General features: G+C 33.8%; 1 protein-coding gene across 1 annotated transcript; it reads right to left on the reverse strand.

Moving 5' to 3' along the window:
• Positions 1 to 21: 21 nt before the first annotated feature.
• LOC139861589 (uncharacterized) lies at positions 22 to 14,135 on the reverse strand. The gene is made up of 35 exons (XM_071850028.1): positions 13,952 to 14,135; positions 13,580 to 13,667; positions 13,223 to 13,317; positions 12,368 to 12,852; positions 11,706 to 11,913; positions 11,139 to 11,447; positions 10,190 to 10,343; positions 9,739 to 9,876; positions 9,549 to 9,630; positions 9,199 to 9,446; positions 8,614 to 8,727; positions 8,296 to 8,528; positions 7,961 to 8,200; positions 7,735 to 7,887; positions 7,507 to 7,641; positions 6,903 to 7,145; positions 6,663 to 6,787; positions 6,182 to 6,311; positions 5,944 to 6,105; positions 5,253 to 5,400; positions 4,180 to 4,280; positions 3,704 to 3,865; positions 3,529 to 3,576; positions 3,327 to 3,434; positions 3,161 to 3,235; positions 3,037 to 3,087; positions 2,800 to 2,943; positions 2,588 to 2,718; positions 2,411 to 2,498; positions 1,789 to 1,848; positions 1,477 to 1,711; positions 1,226 to 1,377; positions 790 to 860; positions 553 to 709; positions 22 to 458 (listed from the first exon to the last, which is right to left on the reverse strand). The coding sequence occupies exons 1-35, from the start codon at positions 14,099 to 14,101 to the stop codon at positions 294 to 296; spliced, it is 5,388 nt and encodes a 1,795-aa protein (XP_071706129.1). The 5' UTR covers positions 14,102 to 14,135; the 3' UTR covers positions 22 to 293.
• Between the last annotated feature and the right edge of the window lie 5,125 nt (positions 14,136 to 19,260).

Below are 19,260 nucleotides of genomic sequence, written 5' to 3' on the forward strand. Positions count from 1 at the left end.
ATGTATGGACTTTCACTACCATGTTGTACAAAAACAATAATGATATACATGTGAGACACTCAATACTATGTTGTCATTATAAAAGCATAACGTGTTTTAAACATACTACAACATTGTTACATTTGAATACATGGTCAGCAAATCTATGATGTTTCTATCATGATGTGCCCTGTCTAGGCAGGATACTAATTTCTTTCACGACACAATTAGAACTAACCAAATTCATAACGCATATCTAATTTTCTCCACATCAAAATTTGTTGCTTAGCATTTCAAATTTAAGTAAAGATAGTCTATAACAATCTTTGTTGTCGAGTATACTCCCAGAGAGCAATGGCACCACTAACATGAACATTGAGTGATCTCACAACTCCTAACTGCGGGATTTCAATGCAAGCATCGAGTATATGAATTAAGTCAACTGGAATACCTTCCTTTTCTCTACCGAGAACCAAAACCTATATTCAAGGGACCAAATATATTATAACTTATATATGTTAAAAAAAACTGGAATTAACATTATCAAAATGGATATAAATAAAGGTTACTCACAATCTTTTTGGGGAAGGAGTATTGGTCAAGAGCAACGCTGTTAGCTGTTTGTTCTAAACCCATGATAGAAAACCCCTCTCGTTTCTTCTTCTCCAAGAAACCTTTTACATTGCTTACAGGTACCTCTATTATGGGGACCCACTTCTCTGCAGTCACACTAATACACACACAAAATAAATAAATAATCAAACATTAGGTTATCAAGCACATAAGTTTCAAATTGGTTTGTAAACGAACCTGATAAGTTGGAACTGCTTGTCGTGTAATACGTTTAGATTGTCGATCACCAAGCTTGATGCTTTAAAAACCTACATGTAACATAAATAAAAGCACAAAATAAATTATCAGCAGCATTCGTTCCATTCTTGTGTGAATTAGCCGTTCGTTGTGCACAAGTGAGATACATTTATTAAAGAAAATTGAAAAATAAAATGAGTAAGAATGACATTTTGCAAAAGGATGAGACTTTTTGTTGATGTAGATTAAAATCTCAACTAAATAAAGAAAGGGTAAGTAGATAATATTATACACCTGTATCATAAGTTTTCTTGTAGTGGGTATGACCCTCATTATCCAAACTATTCATCCAAACATTAAAACTTGACTATATAAAATAATATTATCCAAAATGCAATTTTTAGTATGGTAATATCGAAAAGAAAAAAAAACTTACCTCGCACGTCCGAGCTAATCCAGCAAGATTAGGCACACGATCAATTAACGAAGCTACGAGAATTATTTGTTGTCGCCCTGCTTTTAAATTTCCCATAGCAATATGTCTGGCTCTTAATGACTGATCAAGAAGCTGATCTTCCTTTTCCACATCTAGGCTCAAATCAAGACTATTTAGTTACTCGTGTGCCCCTTTGAAAATATTTAACATTTACACAAATGTTTAGCAACAAAACGAGCGCTAAAACATACCTAAAAGTGAACTATAAGTGTCATTGTTGTTTAAGAAGTTAGAATGTGAATCCTGTGCCTCTTGTTTGGAAACGATAACTTTTTTCTGAAAATCCAAAGACGGGTCGTTTTGCATTTTTGCAGATGTTTCGTTATTTACTTGATCGATAGACTCAGAATCTTGCATATGCATCTGCTCGTTTTTCAATTGTGTTGCATCTTTAGCCATTGAAGATCTGAGGTCTTTTCTGACATCCTGTAAGCGTTAACCATGAGAATTCACTAAATGCAAGAGAGAACAACAAAAGGGGATCGTCAAAATCTTTAACTTACATTTAAAAAGTCGATCACACGTTCTAAGAGTGATACATGAGCACATTCAAATTCAATGTCCTGTAAACAAGAGAATATTAAATATCATTGTGATAAAACAAAGGACTGCCATTACCAATATAATTAGCGAATGAAATGATTTATAAAATATACTAAATGAAAAAAAGTGAAACAGGTCAATCCAAACAATACAGTTTTTATTAATCTTTTACATGCAAGTTGGCCTGACCCGTCATGACCCGTACTTAGGAGTGCGCATATCGCGGGAAAAACCGAGGAACCGAACAGGTCCCGAACCAAACAAGCTATTCGGTCGGTTCTCGGTCCACATTTTTCCATATCTCCGGTCTTCAGTCCGGACCAGACCAAACCCAAAAATAACGAACCGAGCCAAAAAATATATGGTCCGAACCTCATCCCAACTTTCTGCAACAAATTGGGACTTGGGACAGAAACCGAACCGAACTAGTTTGGTCCTGTTCTGTACCATGCACACCGCTACCTGTACTAGACAGTTATCGGTTTTGACACATCTTGTCTTCCGAAGAAAATTTTTTGGGAATTGGCACAATCAACAGTGTTTAAAGAAAGTATTTAATACGAATATGTGCAAGCATCTTACATCAACTCGGTTGCTAAAAATTCTAGCTGGCGTTATGGATTTATTTGGATCAAAAGCATCAAGATGAACTTCCATAGATACTCTCAACCTGCAACACACAAAAAAAGAAAACTACCTTCTAAGCACAACACTATTTTTCTTTACTAAGATTTTAGAACTAAAATATATGTATCATACCGTGCACAGTCAGAATTATCTTCTAAAAAAGATTTTAATTCAATAAAGCATCTTTTCTCCAATGAGAGTGTTCCATAAGCATCCAAATCAAGGGACGGCAACAGTTTGGATAAAACTTGATACACTAATAACTGGTCAAAAAATCATATTGTTTAAGCACGGAAAAATAATGAATTAATCTATATTAATTTTTATGATTAATCATCACTCGCCTGAGTAAAACCACGTAAACTATGGTGATGCGAAGTCAACAACGGTACAATAGGAGGGAGCAATTCATCCAAATGATTCGATTGGGTATCTTTTGTTGCATGTAGAATGACATTTGCTGCTATAAACACATACGATGAGAGAGCCTGCAACAAGAATCGTTATAACTAATGTTAAAAACTGAAACTTTACAATAATTAATTTAGATTTAAATATGAAAAGTTAATTATAATCTTTGCCTGAGTTCTCATATCGTATGTCCGAACCATTGGGACCAACTGCTCACCAACCTGCAGCAAGTTGGTTCGTTATATTTACATTTTTTAGAATAAATCTTTTACGCATTTCTCGTAACTTTCTTACCAGTGATGGAAATTTCAGATATACATAAATTGCAACGGTTTCCAGATACTGTCGAACAGCTGGCATGTTGTTTCTCTACATCAAGATCAACGAAAGTGCAAAAGTTGAGATGTATATGAGGTTTAAGGAAAACTATTATATTGAAAACAAAATTTCATTTACTTACATAAAGAGCTGTATGCAAGTAACCCATAACCTCGGATACTATATCTTGATCAACAAATCGTGATAAAATGCATATCATTTGCCATGCGCGAACTTTGCGCCTATGAGTCTGCCAAAGTAAAAATTAGAAAAATTGAAGATAAATTTTTGAAGGAAGTAGCAACAAATTTAACAAAAGATGGAAAAAGAGGTTAAAAACTAACCGCACTGTACTTTTTATACAACTCCTTTGCAAGATCAGTATCGTTCACCTGCATTTTAATAATCAAGATTTTAAATAACATAACAAAAGCACTTTCAAACGCTAATCTAAATACTTACTTTTCCAATATTAATTTTTGAAAAGCATTACGGGTTTCAAACTATAATCTTAATTACCACAGACTGTAAGAGTTCGAGCAAGAATAGTTTGCCAGATTCTAGGGAGGCATGGCTGCTTTCGAGTTCATCATTAGAGCCAATCATATTGGCCAAGTCTGCTAGTTTGTTGAACATAACAGCAACAGATACCCTCGCATAAAGCTCTGTGTTGATAAATGCCTAATGATGGAAGTCAAAATTAGTCAATATTGGGCAATTTAGGAAGTCAAAACAATGATTCAGGAAAAAAAAAAAAAAAAAAAAAAAAAAAAAAAAAAAAAAAAAAAAAACTTAATATCAGAGCAGAAAAAGATAACAATAAAAAGGAAAATAATATAAACAGCAATGGAATTGGCAATCCACTAGTTTTTAATAAAAACTAGTGAAATACGACTCAATTTGGCTTTTAACATAAAAACTTTTTATGTTACTTGACCATGTGAAATACGACTCAATTTGGCTTTTAATTCAAGCAAACTAACGTAACCACCCACCTCAGTTAACTCTGGGTCAGGACTAGTTGACAAGATGGAAACTTCAGTCCTTGCATCATGATTTTCAGTCACTTCAGCTTCAAAATCCTCATCGAATGCAACTGACAAAAACTCATGTGATATGCATGTATTACAGATATTACAGCAAGAGCAACGTTGAAACGAAAATTTAGACCCAATATTTATACATAGGCCAATCATATATCATCTAGATGTGAGAAACCTTACTAAACAGCTTATTTCACAATTAGAATAAATCTAATTCTATCATTATTATTGTTAAGAATCGCATAGCCTAAACACAATGTCCTGCAATATAAGCCCAAGAGTCCATCCTTTTCTAAAACCAATTGGTGATAGAGGGACTTCCCCTTAGACTTATATACATACATTTGTTTTATCCCATGACCGATGTGGGACTTTGGTTTGCACCCTTACAAACCTCCCCTCAAACCTAAGTCCATCTAGGCCTCCCCTCCAACGATAGTCTGGATCCAACCTTTACCGCCGCCAACTCGGAACTCTCAACCTGGTGGGAGGGCAGGGAGATTTCGATACAAGGCTTACAGGATCAACTCATCGTGCCAGGGTCCCCCTCGAACGAGAGCTGGGTCCACTCATCGCTGCTAAAGACCGAGGGGTGCGCCACGTCGCTGTGTGCGCTCAGGGGTGCGCCCTACTGCGCCGTCCACCACATCGGGGCTATAGCCTAGCTCTGATACCACTTGTTAAGGATCGCATAGCCTAGACACAATGTCCTGCAATATAAGCCCAAGAGTCCATCCTTTTCTAAAACCAATTGGTGATAGAGGGACTTCCCCTTAGACTTATATACATACATTTGTTTTATCCCATGACCGATGTGGGACTTTGGTTTGCACCCTTACAATTATAACAAAAGATAGTTTTTGAGATAATATTAGTGGCATCAATCTTTTATAAAACGGAAGATTGATGTCAACCCAGCCAACCAAACGCCTTTGACCCATACCTTGCCATATTTAAAATACACTAAGACAACTCAGTAAATAAGTAATGGTCTTAATAAAAGGGTATTTGTGCAATTAATGTACCGGAACCATACAGAGTTAACAACTTTAACTCCTTCATGTAATACTTTATCGCGCTCGGGTATGAGAGCCACAATCCGGTTAAATGCAAAGCTGTAAGACGAATAGTACGTGGACTTCTTGTTCCTTCTTCAAGAATTTTCTCCACAAACTACACAAAAGTATTAAATTAGATCATAATTATGTCGATAGTTCAATTAATTTCAACTAAACTGTACAGATAGAGTCAGTGGTGTCTATGTACCAACCTCTCATGTATGAAAAATCGTTACGTGTGCATATGCGTAAACACAGGTGCATATTAAACGTGGCAGGACGTTCACGTCAGGCGGGTTGTGTAATGGATCAAAAATGAACTGGGTTGACCAGAAAATACTATCTTGTTCAATTTATACCCATTGGTAATAAACTATTAACGAGATTAAATATAAAAAACAGAACTTTAGTAATAGCAATAATATCCTATGATAAAGGGGTTTACAAGGCTGTATGCACTAAAAATACACTTCTGGCAATTTTTAAGGTGTTCAACACATTAGGCCGAAACCACACCCTTTCTAGCTAAAAAAATTACTTAACTTTTTAAATATTAGAAATATCCCAGATCAGCATAAATCGTTCCATAAGTGGTCGAAACTGCCATATCTAATGCGTGAAAGTAAATATATGGAAACATGTTTATGTTAATACATACCCACTTCAAAGGTCCTGGAGCGTTAACACATTCATGCATGTCCATATTACTGAACACAGATTCATGTAAAATAGATGACAAAAGTGCCGCAATAGGTGCCACCCTTCTCTTATTACAGCTAACATGTAATAACCATGAAGAACGAACCAAATGCCACATCATCTGCAAAAGATAAGAAATTGTAAATATTCAGCCTATAATTTAGAAACGAAATTTAATATGATTCTTCGATAAAAACCTGGACACTGATGCCAGTGTCATCACATGAGGAAACACCCGGGCCTTTCTTTCCTAAAGCGAAATGATCCAATACCAGTCTGACAGATCTTAACATGGGCAAAACCGAACCTTCACCGGCATTTTCGAGGCTGTAAAATAAGTCAACGATGACTCCAACAGTCTAAGCTAAATCTAAATATTAATAAAACAAATGATGGAAACTATGACTTATACACTACAGTATAGGTCATTTGGGTTGTGCACTTGTTTTTACATCTTAAAATGGTCTAATACGCAGAAAAGATTGAAAGTAATCCAACAGTTAAGGTTTAATACTGTTATAATCATGTTTAAGTGAACAATTTTTTAGCACAATAACTATTTCTACGAGCTTCGAAATGTGGACAGATGATTGTTTGTGGGTCAACCCAACCTAACCCACATACTCCAACGTACACCATTTTGACTCATTACCGAAACCCGCCCATATTACAACTTACCTTTCCACTAGATCATCAAATATCCTTCTGACCATGTCATCTGAAAATAAGTAATTACAATCATCTACCTTAACTCTCTGAATAGAATTCTTTGATATCGATAACAAAGATTCCAAGCACATCCACTGAAACAATTACAAATATATCCCCATAAATAAAGATTTGCAATTAGTCAAATATATTCAATTTAATGTATACAATAAAAAGGGTATAAAAGGAATCAATAATTCAGATGTTCACCTTCCAATCAATCAATATTGCTCTCCGTGCACGTGTCAAATATCCAGCTTCGATCACATTATTAATGTTTTCTAAAAAATTCTGAACAAAGTCATCTATGTGTGGCTCGACTTCAGCTTTCGATGCTGAAAAATTATTAGGTCCCGTTAATTGAGCTAATTCTGAAGGTAACAGCATAAACGCTAGAGATTTCAGAAGATGATGTAATGCTTCATATCCTCCTAGGTTGATTTCTGCTTTAGTCTGCATCACAAAACCATATAAATTAATAACGTTACAGTAAATTAAAACAAACTCAAATCATATTGAAGACTTCTTGACACTAGTTTTACTCAATAAAAGGTTGAACACTTGTTGTTCACAAAAATAACTCTTTACATAGATAGTTAGATACAGTGTCCCAAATACGATTATAAAATATACATAAAACCTGCTTATGCAGAAAAAAAAAATATGATAATCTAACTTCACGAAAATAATAGTTTTGGAGGTTTCACACATAAACAAACTCTGTACAGACTACTGACCCGTTTGATCTGTTTTTTAGGGTCTATATTATGCCCGTTTGGATCATAAGATATAAAGTACCATCACATGAAAGTACCTCTGAGTCACATGTTGTGCAAGATACGAACTTCCAGGAGAGTTGCCATAGAACATGGAGACGAGAATTTATAGACTCTTCTAGAAATTGTGCACAATATGAAGATACAGATGCTAGAGTCTTGACTGACATTATCTGTGTGCATAACAGAATAATATTTAAATGAATAAGTAAATAAAAATAGACAACACCGTAAGGACCCCCATAGTAGAGTAGCATAAGTCATACAGCTTGTAATACCGCAGTCGTTTTAGACGAAGACAATCGTCGTTGACTAAGTCCACCTAGCCTCCCTTTAACAGACGAAGGCAGGTCCGTTTCCCCAGCCTCGTTGCACCAGAAAACAGAACATGAGCGGTTAGTATATGTCATCAGCTCGTCCTGCAAATAGGTCGTGTTATCAAGTGACATTAATTACTAGAGTCTAATTAAGTACATGTTTAACAATATCTACCAATATGTTAGCGAACGATATAGTAAGCTTCTTAATAATCATGGAAGTATCTATATCCTCTGGATGATCCACTTTTTCAACCAAACCGTCGGTTCTTAATTTTGCACGATTATCAACCATTTTGGTTTTCATTACATTTAGTTCTTGAAGAATGCTTAACATAATAATCATATATTTTGTTGGTAACCAATCATGGTCGCCACTCTTTTCGCCGAGTTTATTGCCATGTGTTTGAATAAACTGCAAGAAAAAAGTAACAGTTAATTGAAACCCTATAATCAGGTTATATGAAACTTTTTGATTTAAATGATTAACTATGAAGTTATGAAAGACACCTGCAATACAGAATCTAATTGATGTTCCTTTTCTATTATAAGAAAAATAACTTGCGCCCATCTTTTTGCTTTAAGCTCCCATGTTTCTATGTCTTCATCATCATAATTAACAATATATGTCGCCAAGTATTGATGCTTTATAAAACTTGCGGGGAACTCATCGAGCTTTTTTAAGACCTTAGCTTGCTTTTCGTAACCTTGAAGCCATCCCCGCATTTTTTCTCTTAAAGAACCTAGAAGCCAAATGTAGTTAAATAAAATTAATGAATTAATGTCACGAAAACATAACATTCATGAAGAACATGTGAGGTTGCTTACCACCATAGGTAAGAAACTCTGAAGGAAAAGATGAAATAAAGTGAAGAAGGGGCTCGAGAGGCACGTCGTTTGGTGATATTACCGAAATAGTAGCATCCAGAATCTTTCCACACACTGGAAATGAAGGATTAGGTAACAATTGTCAGAAAAACTTACATATTGATGGATAATAACTAAATATATATCTGGTATTATCTGAAAGTGATAAATGAGGGTAAATTAGGAACAACAACAATACTCAATCCCTCGCTCGCGAGGTATGGGAAAGGTAAATTAGGGAGTTTAGTGATATTTAGTAGTTATTTTTTGCAACTGGACAATTAGTTTGAGAGAGGTATAAATAGTAAGGTAGGCACTTATTTTGGGACGGAGGGAGTATATAATTAGAAAATGCAATACTATGTATAAATTGATTTTGAAGGTTGTATGCATTAAGATACACTTTAAGCAACTTTTGACCCAATTGACCATATTCCCAATTAACTAGTACTTTAAAATGGGACCCGTTGATCCGTTGGAGATAAACCATGACCAAAACCGACCCATTACCCTTATGAAATTTCTATTAATTTAGCACTTCTCAACCTTTAAGACGGTAGTTAGGATTAAAATGTTGTTTGCTGCTCTCAATAATAAATCTGAACAAATCAAGCAATGTCGCCTTATCGTTGTAAGTAGTATCTTTATCACTATGTTCCACTTCATTCTTGCCAGGTGGCGGAATTTCAGCAGCAGCGGCGGCAACACATTCAGCAACACTCATTAGGCCCGCACGACCAAATGAGTAGTTTTTTACAAGACATGCAACATTGCTTAAAAATGTCATCTGTTCCCTGATAATAATATTAATATATAATAATAAAAAAATTCTCAGAAATGTTGCAAAAAAAAAAACCTGACCTGAGAAGAATACAAAAGTATAATAATCAAATTACCTTTCACTTAGGCATGCAGTATATTGTTGTAGAAATGTACTAGCACCATCAATTGTCCTTGAAGAATAGACCCCTTTTAGTCCTAAATGTGATAAATAATAGATGGAAGAAATCAACAGACAGTAATAATTATATTATAAGGAAAAATATGATAAGAGTGAAATATAAGAAGGAAATATATAGATCGAACCGAATTCTTTGTGATGTACAGGATCATTTAACCCTTGTATAAAAGGACCAAGTATAAAATCTCTAGGCACAAATTTAGCATAGTTTCCATGGTTCTTCCATTCTATCCCGAAAACTGACTGCATGATCAAACACCGTACTGCATATATAATATATAATAAGTAACATTTGAGAAACATATATGAAGATTAAATCTCACGAAATGTAAGAGAAACAAAGAACAGGTCAAAACAGGTAATTTGTAATTTGACTGAAACAGGCCAGGTTGAAACAGGCCAGGTTGTGACCCACTACCTTTTAAGCTACTTCTTTTTTATTTGACTCATTCGAGATAAAACATAACTCGAATCAACCGGTTCATCAGTACACAGGCGAAACTTACCACTCTAAGCACACAAATAACTGAGAAAGTATCAGATTATGTGAAGACTAAATACGTACAAATTACTTGCCTTGAGGATTATCATGGCAAAGGCCGCGTTGCCACAAGACAGCTAACCAATCGAACATATCTTCTAATGTTTCCATTGGATCAAGATTAAGCCTTTCACCAACAGGATTAAATGAATTATCAGAAGGTTGAGATGTCTGAAGCAACAGGTTCATCTGCACATATATCAAAGGTGTTATATTTACATAAACAAAATACTATCTGATAATAAATTTTACGTCTCTAAGTAATAGATGAATAAAAAATACCATTTACGAGTGAATGCTAACTCAGTTAAACAAATTATTAGTATTGTTCTGGATATATAAATCATGTGAGTGACCAAAGGGCATTCGGCCTAGCGGTATCGAGGAGCCCCTCTAACCTTGAGGTCATGGGTTCAAGTCCAGGTGGTGGACACTATTGTGTAAATATAGGTGTAAAATTCGTGTTAGGGAGTGTGAGTTTGCCTTTCAAAAAAAAATTAAATTAAATCCTGTGAGTGGCTTCTCTAGCCTTTACTTATTTATTATAAGGTATACATATGCATAACTCGGTCAAAACTTAGGATTACTCAGAAAATCGGTAAAAACTCAGGATTACTCGGAAAATCGGTCAAAACTCAGCCAAAACTCTGGATCACTCGGAAAATTGGTCAAAACTCAGGGATTACTCGGAAAATCAGTCAAAATTGGTCAAAAATAGTCAAAATCGGTCGAAGTCAAACTTGGTCAGAGTACTCCCTGAGTACTCCCTGAGTACTCTCCCAGTTGCCGAGTACTCCCTAAAAAAGTCCCAAACGAGTACTCTTCCGAGTAGCGATTTTTGCAACTTGCATTTAGGGGTACAAATATATAGAAAAATGGCATTTTTATCCAATAGGCTGGTGAGGTATTTAAATCCTTCTTTTTATTCTCTATATAATCTGATAACGTATCAAGAAATATCAATAAAGCAAATGCAGTTCAAACCTGGTAATTCCATGCAGCCTCAACAAGATGAGTGCCGTACTCTTCGAGCATTTCATACAAAAGAAAAAACGCAACCCATTTCTGCTTACTACTTGAACCACTATCAACTGAATCACGTAAATTCTCGATACCAAGAGATTTGGCTTCTTTGGTAGCCCATCGTTCTCTTTTTGTCAAACCGTTCAAATTTGGTGTTTTCTCACTGGACATTGCCTCCACAACACTAGTTTGTGGCTTCCCCTCATATGTAATAACTATATTCTTCAATATATGCAATGATTGCTTCCTCACTATACCTTCTTTATCAACCTAAAACATATTCAAATAATTAGAGAAAAAGCTAGTAGTACGTTTATCTAGTGAAACCTTAAAATAATTGGAAAATGGTAAAACTAATACATATGATTTTCTAACTAATATATGATTAAACAGCAGAAATACATGCAATAAGCATCTCCAATAACCAATAGATTATAGTATGATTTAAAATGATATAAAATATCACATTCATTTTCAATATTATAATCTAGACACCATGTGATCGAATGTAACCAAACAGTTATATACCAAGCCTTTTTTCATCTCATCCCAAAATTCCTTCTCGGCCCTTAAGTCAAATGCTACGTCTCCGATTGTAGGATCATCATCAAATCCGTCACCTTTGGAGAAATAAGATACATACAAAGAGAGTATAGTGTACGCATCTCTTCTCTCAGTGGGCCCCATTGAATACAAATCCTTGCAGCATTTCCAAATTCGAGCAACGAACGTCTTCCTGGAACAAAAAAAAATATATATATATAAAAAAATGCATATATGTATAATGTGGCATCTGTAATGCAATTAAAAGTACCCTCAGGTGGATGGTGTGAATACAGCAAATTACATAAGAACTTTAACTAACATTTGCTAAATTCCGATTCATGTAACCGACTTTCAAAAAGAAGAAAAAAAAAACAATGATTTCATATGAACTTGTAAGCCAACATACACAAAGTTATCATGACATCATTGTCACTGTATAACCACGTCATATTACCTTAAAATAAAAATTTTGAAACTAAGTAAAAAAAAAAAAAAACTATTGAGGTTTTCTTGCCCTAGAAAGTTGGTTACTGAAGACAAAAACAACAAAATTGGTTACATTATTATGAAAAATATCCTTAAATGAGCATTATTTCTTTTTAATATAGTACAGAGTAATTATTACAAGAAGGATTGGATTCTACCTTGATAGAATAAATTTCTGCCCGTAAACTGAGATCTTGAACGGATTTTCAGATACAAATGCTTTCAAAAGCTGCGGAAGAAAAACGGTGATGGCACAAGACCGATGTTCCGGGCTGTGTGAAAGCATTTGCAAAGCCATGTTACAAATATCCCAAAGAAGGTTATCTGTAAATGTATGCACACGGCATCCATTGGCCAAATTTGATCCAGATGTACTTTCTGAAACAGATTTACCTTTTACAGAAGCATCTAAAATCGATGCTAAAATATGGCATGCCATGAACAACGGGAAAGACTCAAAAGCAGTTGATGAAGAATCTTTATAACTTTGACTTTTTCCAGTCAACTTATCAACTGCAGACGGTTCATTATGAGACATACCCATAGTTGAACCAACCACTTTGATAAAATAGGGGGCCACGGTTTCTTCTACAACCCCCCAAGCATTTGTTTCCGTCACCACATCCAAAAATGAAGCTATAGCCTATATAATAATCATGTGAAAACGAACAAACGAATGAACAAAGATCTAAAAAGCGTTGATTAGGGTCCTGTTTTATCTCTAACGGTAACATTGATACAATTTGCTTGTATGAAAACTAGTCAAACAAGCAGAAAGTTGCCCAAGGTGTTTTCTTACTGCATAAAGCCCTCTAAATCGCCTTATTCAATTTAAACAAATTATTGTTGAAAAAACCATAACTTTTGTAATCAAATTTGACATGCTAGTTATTTAATAATCATACTAAATTGTTGGACAACAAGTGTTTCACATTAACCCGGCCCGGCCCATTTTGACACTTTGAGACCCTAAGCATGATCATATTAATATATTAATATATCCACATATATACCTTGTCAACTATCTCGCGATGACAACTCTGGGTCATCCTCATTATTGCAATTAATACCTTCCAAAAAAAATCCTGTAAAGCCTCCACATTTAGCCCTGCAGGGAACTCGTTGAAAATTTTCTACTACTCATTAACGGACCTCGGTCAAAATTTTAGCTACACTAACGAATTACCCATGGCACAATCTTATGACTTGCCTAAACTTCAACTAGCAACAGAACATAATATATGCATAAATGAACACTCATAATTCATATTACAAAGTTCACGAGATCTTTTCGTTAGCTCTAAATCCACATACATAATAATTGCACAAAGTGATATTGCGAAAAACTTATATAAAATAATACAATTTACCTGGCTTCTTTAAAAGGTGACAAAGTGCACCCACATATGATGCAATAAAATTACAAGTTTCATCATCCAAGCTCCCATATGTAAGTTCCTATTCCAAAAAAAGAACAGTCAAACTTAAAACTCTGTATATATTATAAACTTCATATTTTAACATCATAAAATTCTTACTTAAACAGTTAATAATCATGCATTATCTAAAAAAATCCACCCCAAATTAAGAAACAATTTCAAGAAAAATATTAGAAGAGAAAAACACATTTTTTTTAATTGCCCGTTCTTGTTTCTGTCAAATTTACGCATATAAAAAGTTCAAATCTTTATGGTAGAGTGGTTAACATTGAATCAGTTCATTAAAGAAATAAGGGTTTGTACCTTTGACAGGATTGAATGTGAATCAAGGAGTGAATAGAAAAGAGAAGATGGAGATGAAGCTGTTGAAGAAGCTAAGATACAATCTAACGTCGCCGGAATAGCAGCCGGAGGGATTCGCCGGAAACTAGACATAAGTAACGAATCCGCCATTATTTTATTTTTTTGGGCTAGGAGGGAAGATGGAAGGGTTTTTACCTTGGTTAGGTTTTAGCTCGTGAGTTTTCAAAATGGTTTTTAAAAAGGATTTTTCAACAACAATAAAAATTATCATTAAGTTGTTTAAATTTTTTTGTATGTTGCGATTATATATTTAACTAGTCCGGATCCGGCCCGCGCGATGCGGCAGGTGCTTTCAGCTTGTGTATTCATATTTAACGTAGCGTTGCGTATTTACAGAGGGGAAAACGGCTCATGTCTTAAATGCCGTTTTAGATGTCGTTGTCTTAAACTTTTTTTAAAAAGTGTCCGTTTCGGACGTAGTTAGTTTCGTTTTGTTCATAAAAAAAATTTGAGTGTAACGGTGCTGTCGAAAAAATTTAACTTGCGGCGAACAGAAAGATACGGGTTGTCGTTGTGTTAAGCGTTTTTTAAAAAGTGTCCGTTTTGCGTATAGTTAGTCCCGTTGGGTTCGTGAGACTTTTTCGAGTTGAACGGTGGCCTCGGAAAAATTTAACTCGCACCGACCGAGAAGATAGGGCCCGTTATAAATTCGGAGAATTACTTTTTTCTATTTTAATAAAATTATATGTTTACACTTTTTACCCCTGAGAAATTGTAAACTTGAGGGGTTGTTGTGTAAATTGAGTCGAATTCGAGGTACCGAGTGTAGTGTGAACACAAATCCAAAACTACAATCCAAATAAATTTAAACTACACATTTGACCATGAGTTTAAGTATATATATATATATATATATATATATATATATATATATATATATATATATATATATATATATATATATAAGGGTTAAACATTTAACCATGAGTTTTAGTATATAAGGGTTAATAATTTTAAATAACTATTAATAAATTCTATATCTATAATCTATTATATATTTTAACGATAAAGATAAAAAAATTCAAAAAAACCTTTTGTAAAAGGGTTTAGTTCCTTATAATCGGTCGGTTTCAATGTGTAAAAGGGTTTAGTTCCCACCGAACTATTAGTTTACCGGTAAAAAACCTATGTTGGTCATGGGTCTGTATATTAGAAAAAATAGGTGCAAGTTCAAATCTTGGGGAGAGTTTTCTCAGAGGTTAAGCAGTTAACCTAAATCATTTCGGGTACGCTTTGCGCGATGGATGCGGGGAGTTTCTTCTTAACGGATGTGTGGATGGTAAATGAGAGGATTCAGTGCTAAAATTGTCGTTATAAAAAAAAGAAAAAAATGAAAGAGTGGTTCAATGTTGGTTTCAGTATTTTGCTGAGATAAAAACTTAATTCTTTTAAAATTATTTATTATTTATTTTTATTATTTGATTAAAAAGAAAAGCAAATTCCATATCAAACGGATCAATTTTGAAATTCGAGAACCACACTCAACGAAAGGACCAGTGTTGAGCAAGAGACTTTGGAATGGAGACACCGAAACCGACACTGAAGGGGTGTCGTTGATAGTCAGTATTCGATTTCAGTTGAGAGGCGACGCTGAATAATGAAAGGACCCGTCCTAATCCATCCGGACGAAGTCCACATCGATTACAAACGAATCACAATAGTTGATTACATCGCGAGGTACTTGACCTCTATATGATACATTTTTACAAACATTGCATTCGTTTTTAAAAGACAAACTTTCATTTCATTGAAAGTTGACGACATGTATACCATTTCATAATACATCCAACTATAATTGACTTAATAATAATCTTGATGAACTCAACGACTCGAATGCAACGTCTTTTAAAATATGTCATGAATGATTCCAAGTAATATCTTTAAAACAAGCAATTGCACAGCGGAAGACTTCTTTCGTACCTGAGAATGAACATGCTTTAAAGTGTCAACTAAAAGGTTGGTGAGTTCATTAGTTTATCATAAATAATCATTTTGTAATTTTAATAGACCACAAGATTTCATATTTCTATTTCTCATAAACGTACGTCCCATGCATAGAGACAAAATATCATTCATATGGATTGAACACCTGGTAACCGACATTCACAATTATGCATATAAGAATATCCCCATCATTCCGGGATCCTCCTTCGGACATGATATAAATTTCGAAGTACTAAAGCATCCGGTACTTTGGATGGGGCTTGTTGGGCCCGATAGATCTATCTTTAGGATTCGCGTCAATTAGGGTGTATGTTCCCTAATTCTTAGATTACCAGACTAAAAAGGGGCATATTCGGTTTAATAATCCAGCCATAGAATGTAGTTTTGATCACTTGTGTCTATTTCGTAAAGCATTTATAAAAGCAGCGCATGTATTCTCAGTCCCAAAAATATATATTGCAAAAGTATTTAAAAAGGGAATAATGAAACTCACGCATATAAATATTGTAAAACAGTTAATAAAGCATTTGCATGTATTCTCAGCCCCAAAAATGTAAAGAGTAAAAAGGGAGCAAATGAAACTCACGCATATAAATATTGTAAAACAGTTAATAAAGCATTTGCATGTATTCTCAGCCCCAAAAATGTAAAGAGTAAAAAGGGAGCAAATGAAACTCACGCATATAAATATTGTAAAACAGTTAATAAAGCATTTGCATGTATTCTCAGCCCCAAAAATGTAAAGAGTAAAAAGGGAGCAAATGAAACTCACGCATATAAATATTGTAAAACAGTTAATAAAGCATTTGCATGTATTCTCAGCCCCAAAAATGTAAAGAGTAAAAAGGGAGCAAATGAAACTCACGCATATAAATATTGTAAAACAGTTAATAAAGCATTTGCATGTATTCTCAGCCCCAAAAATGTAAAGAGTAAAAAGGGAGCAAATGAAACTCACCTAATGTATTTTGTAGTAAAAATACATATAACTCTATTGAACAATGCAGGGTTGGCCTTGGATTCACGAACCTATATCATTTGTGTGTATATATTAATACACATAATCGCAATCGAATAAGTTATATATATATATATATATATATATATATATATATATATATATATATATATTCTATTAATGTTATTATTTTTATATAAAATATATATTTATATTTCCTATATTTCTTTTATATATATACAAAAAAAAACATTGTGTTATGTTATGTGTGTTAACATATATATATATTTATGTATTTCATTTGTTTATTCAAAACAGTAGTTTAAATTGTATTAAATTATTATTAGTAAGAAAAAAAATAATGTTAATACATTAATAATATACTTATGTTAATAATAACTCTATTAGTGACAATAATAATGATATTAATAATAATACTTGCAATCGAACAAAAATTTATATTATTCAGTGATATCATTTTTATATTAAAAAAATTTGTAGTCTTTATTATTTGTTTAAATATATACATTTCATATACCTTGCAGATATTAATATAGTTAAATTATGTAATTTAAATATATCTTTGTATATATAATCCTTAATTATATACGTATACTCATAACAACGTTAATAAAACTTTAGTAACAATAATATTAATACTTAACAACAACAATAATAATAATAATAATAATAATAATAATAATAATAATAATAATAATAATAATAATAATAATAATAATAATAATAATAATAATAATAATAATAATAATAATAATAATAATAATAATAACTACCTTAAAAGAATAAGTTCCAAAAAAAATATAGCTGCCTTTGCCTAGGCTCGAACTCAAGACCTCATGCTTAACACTAGCACTCCTAACCAATGGTCTGCTTGTAGCTTTTCTGTTTTAAACCCACTGCCTTAAAGTATATAACATGGTTATCGGATTGTTTTCTTCAGCTCCTCATATAAAAAAAATAATACAACCACAGATCGAACCCAAGACCTCTCGTTCGACGACCACATGTCTAACCATACCACCGTCTATTATTTTCTGTAATAACTCAACCATTAAAAATGTTTTAACCCTTAACAGTCTTTTTCCTTCTTCTTCATTTTCTTAACTCCTACACTACGCATCATCATCTTCTTACATCTCCATTATCATCTTCATTTTCGTGATCATCATACACAACATTACATATGATAATCAGCAGCCATCTATACGGGATCTTTGGCCAAATCAGGACGTAACCCAAATAAAAACATGGCAGCCCATTAACTAAAACACTGTGACATGTACGGCCCAATTATAAAACGAACAGCAGCCCAAAAGCAAGTTTAAATGGCCAGGTTCATCACGTTTGAAATTTCTATCAGGAAACCAGAATAATTGTTATGTAAACATCTTTACAGCTCAGCAAAACTATCTAGGATTCATTTTTCTTAAATTGTCCCACAATATTTTATCATTCCACCAAGCATCCCACTAATCACAAGTCTAAAAGGTGTAAGGTTTTAAAAAAAAAAAGTAGTATGGCCTGCAGTATCTTGTCGACCACTATAGTAAAACAATTGTTTATTGATTCTTTGTTAACTAACCCATCATGGAACGAAGTTGCAGTTGAGGCAATAAAGCATTTGGCAACAAAGGAGTATTTATATATTACTCCACTACTCGTCTTATAATATACATAAAGGGATCGACCCACATGCAATTCTTTAACCATAGTGATATCAAGAAATGTATACATGTCTTCTTTATATAATAACTTAGGTGAGAACCCAAGTATCAACGCATAACCGGCAGGGAAAAAACATAAAATAAAAAGGAGTTGTATCATTTATGTGTTTTGGATTGTTATAGTGATTATGGCGAGAGTTTTGATGATAGAGCTGCGGTGGTTTGGGTTTGTTGTGAAAGGTGACGATGTGGAGTTCACGAAGAAGAAAACCAAGAAGGAAAATGGTGATCAAAGTTGGTGGATTGTGGTTAGATCGAAAGACTTCGAGCAAGGTGGTTTTGGTTGTGTTTGATTTGATTCTTGAGTATGTTTTGATATCGACACAAAGAAGAAATATATAGTTGTAGGTTTCATGGAATGGTGGTTGATGTGGGTTGTTTATGAGAGGAACAGACTCGAAATAACAAGACCAGTATGTGAGGAAAGGAAACACAAAAAGATAGATGGTGATGAGTTAAGGAAATAACGAAATGGGTTTGCTTCCATATGCAATGTCGGCATATAGGTTTGTATATAAGAATTAGTTAGATTCGATAGAAAGTGGTAGACAGGTATAATCAAACCAAGGAAGAAAGAACAAAAATATCAAAAGTGAAAAATG

Source organism: Rutidosis leptorrhynchoides, chromosome 1 (assembly GCF_046630445.1).
Source record: "Rutidosis leptorrhynchoides isolate AG116_Rl617_1_P2 chromosome 1, CSIRO_AGI_Rlap_v1, whole genome shotgun sequence".
NCBI lineage: Eukaryota > Viridiplantae > Streptophyta > Magnoliopsida > Asterales > Asteraceae > Rutidosis > Rutidosis leptorrhynchoides.

Excerpts from the sequence above, each read along its gene's own strand:
- LOC139861589 (XM_071850028.1), bottom strand. The coding sequence starts at position 14,101 with ATGGCGGATTCGTTACTTATGTCTAGTTTCCGGCGAATCCCTCCGGCT. Across the intron at positions 12,853-13,222 it reads ATCGCGAGATAGTTGACAAG|GCTATAGCTTCATTTTTGGA; the intron begins GTATATATGTGG and ends ATTATTATATAG. Across the intron at positions 9,447-9,548 it reads ACTGCATGCCTAAGTGAAAG|GGAACAGATGACATTTTTAA; the intron begins GTAATTTGATTA and ends TATTATTATCAG.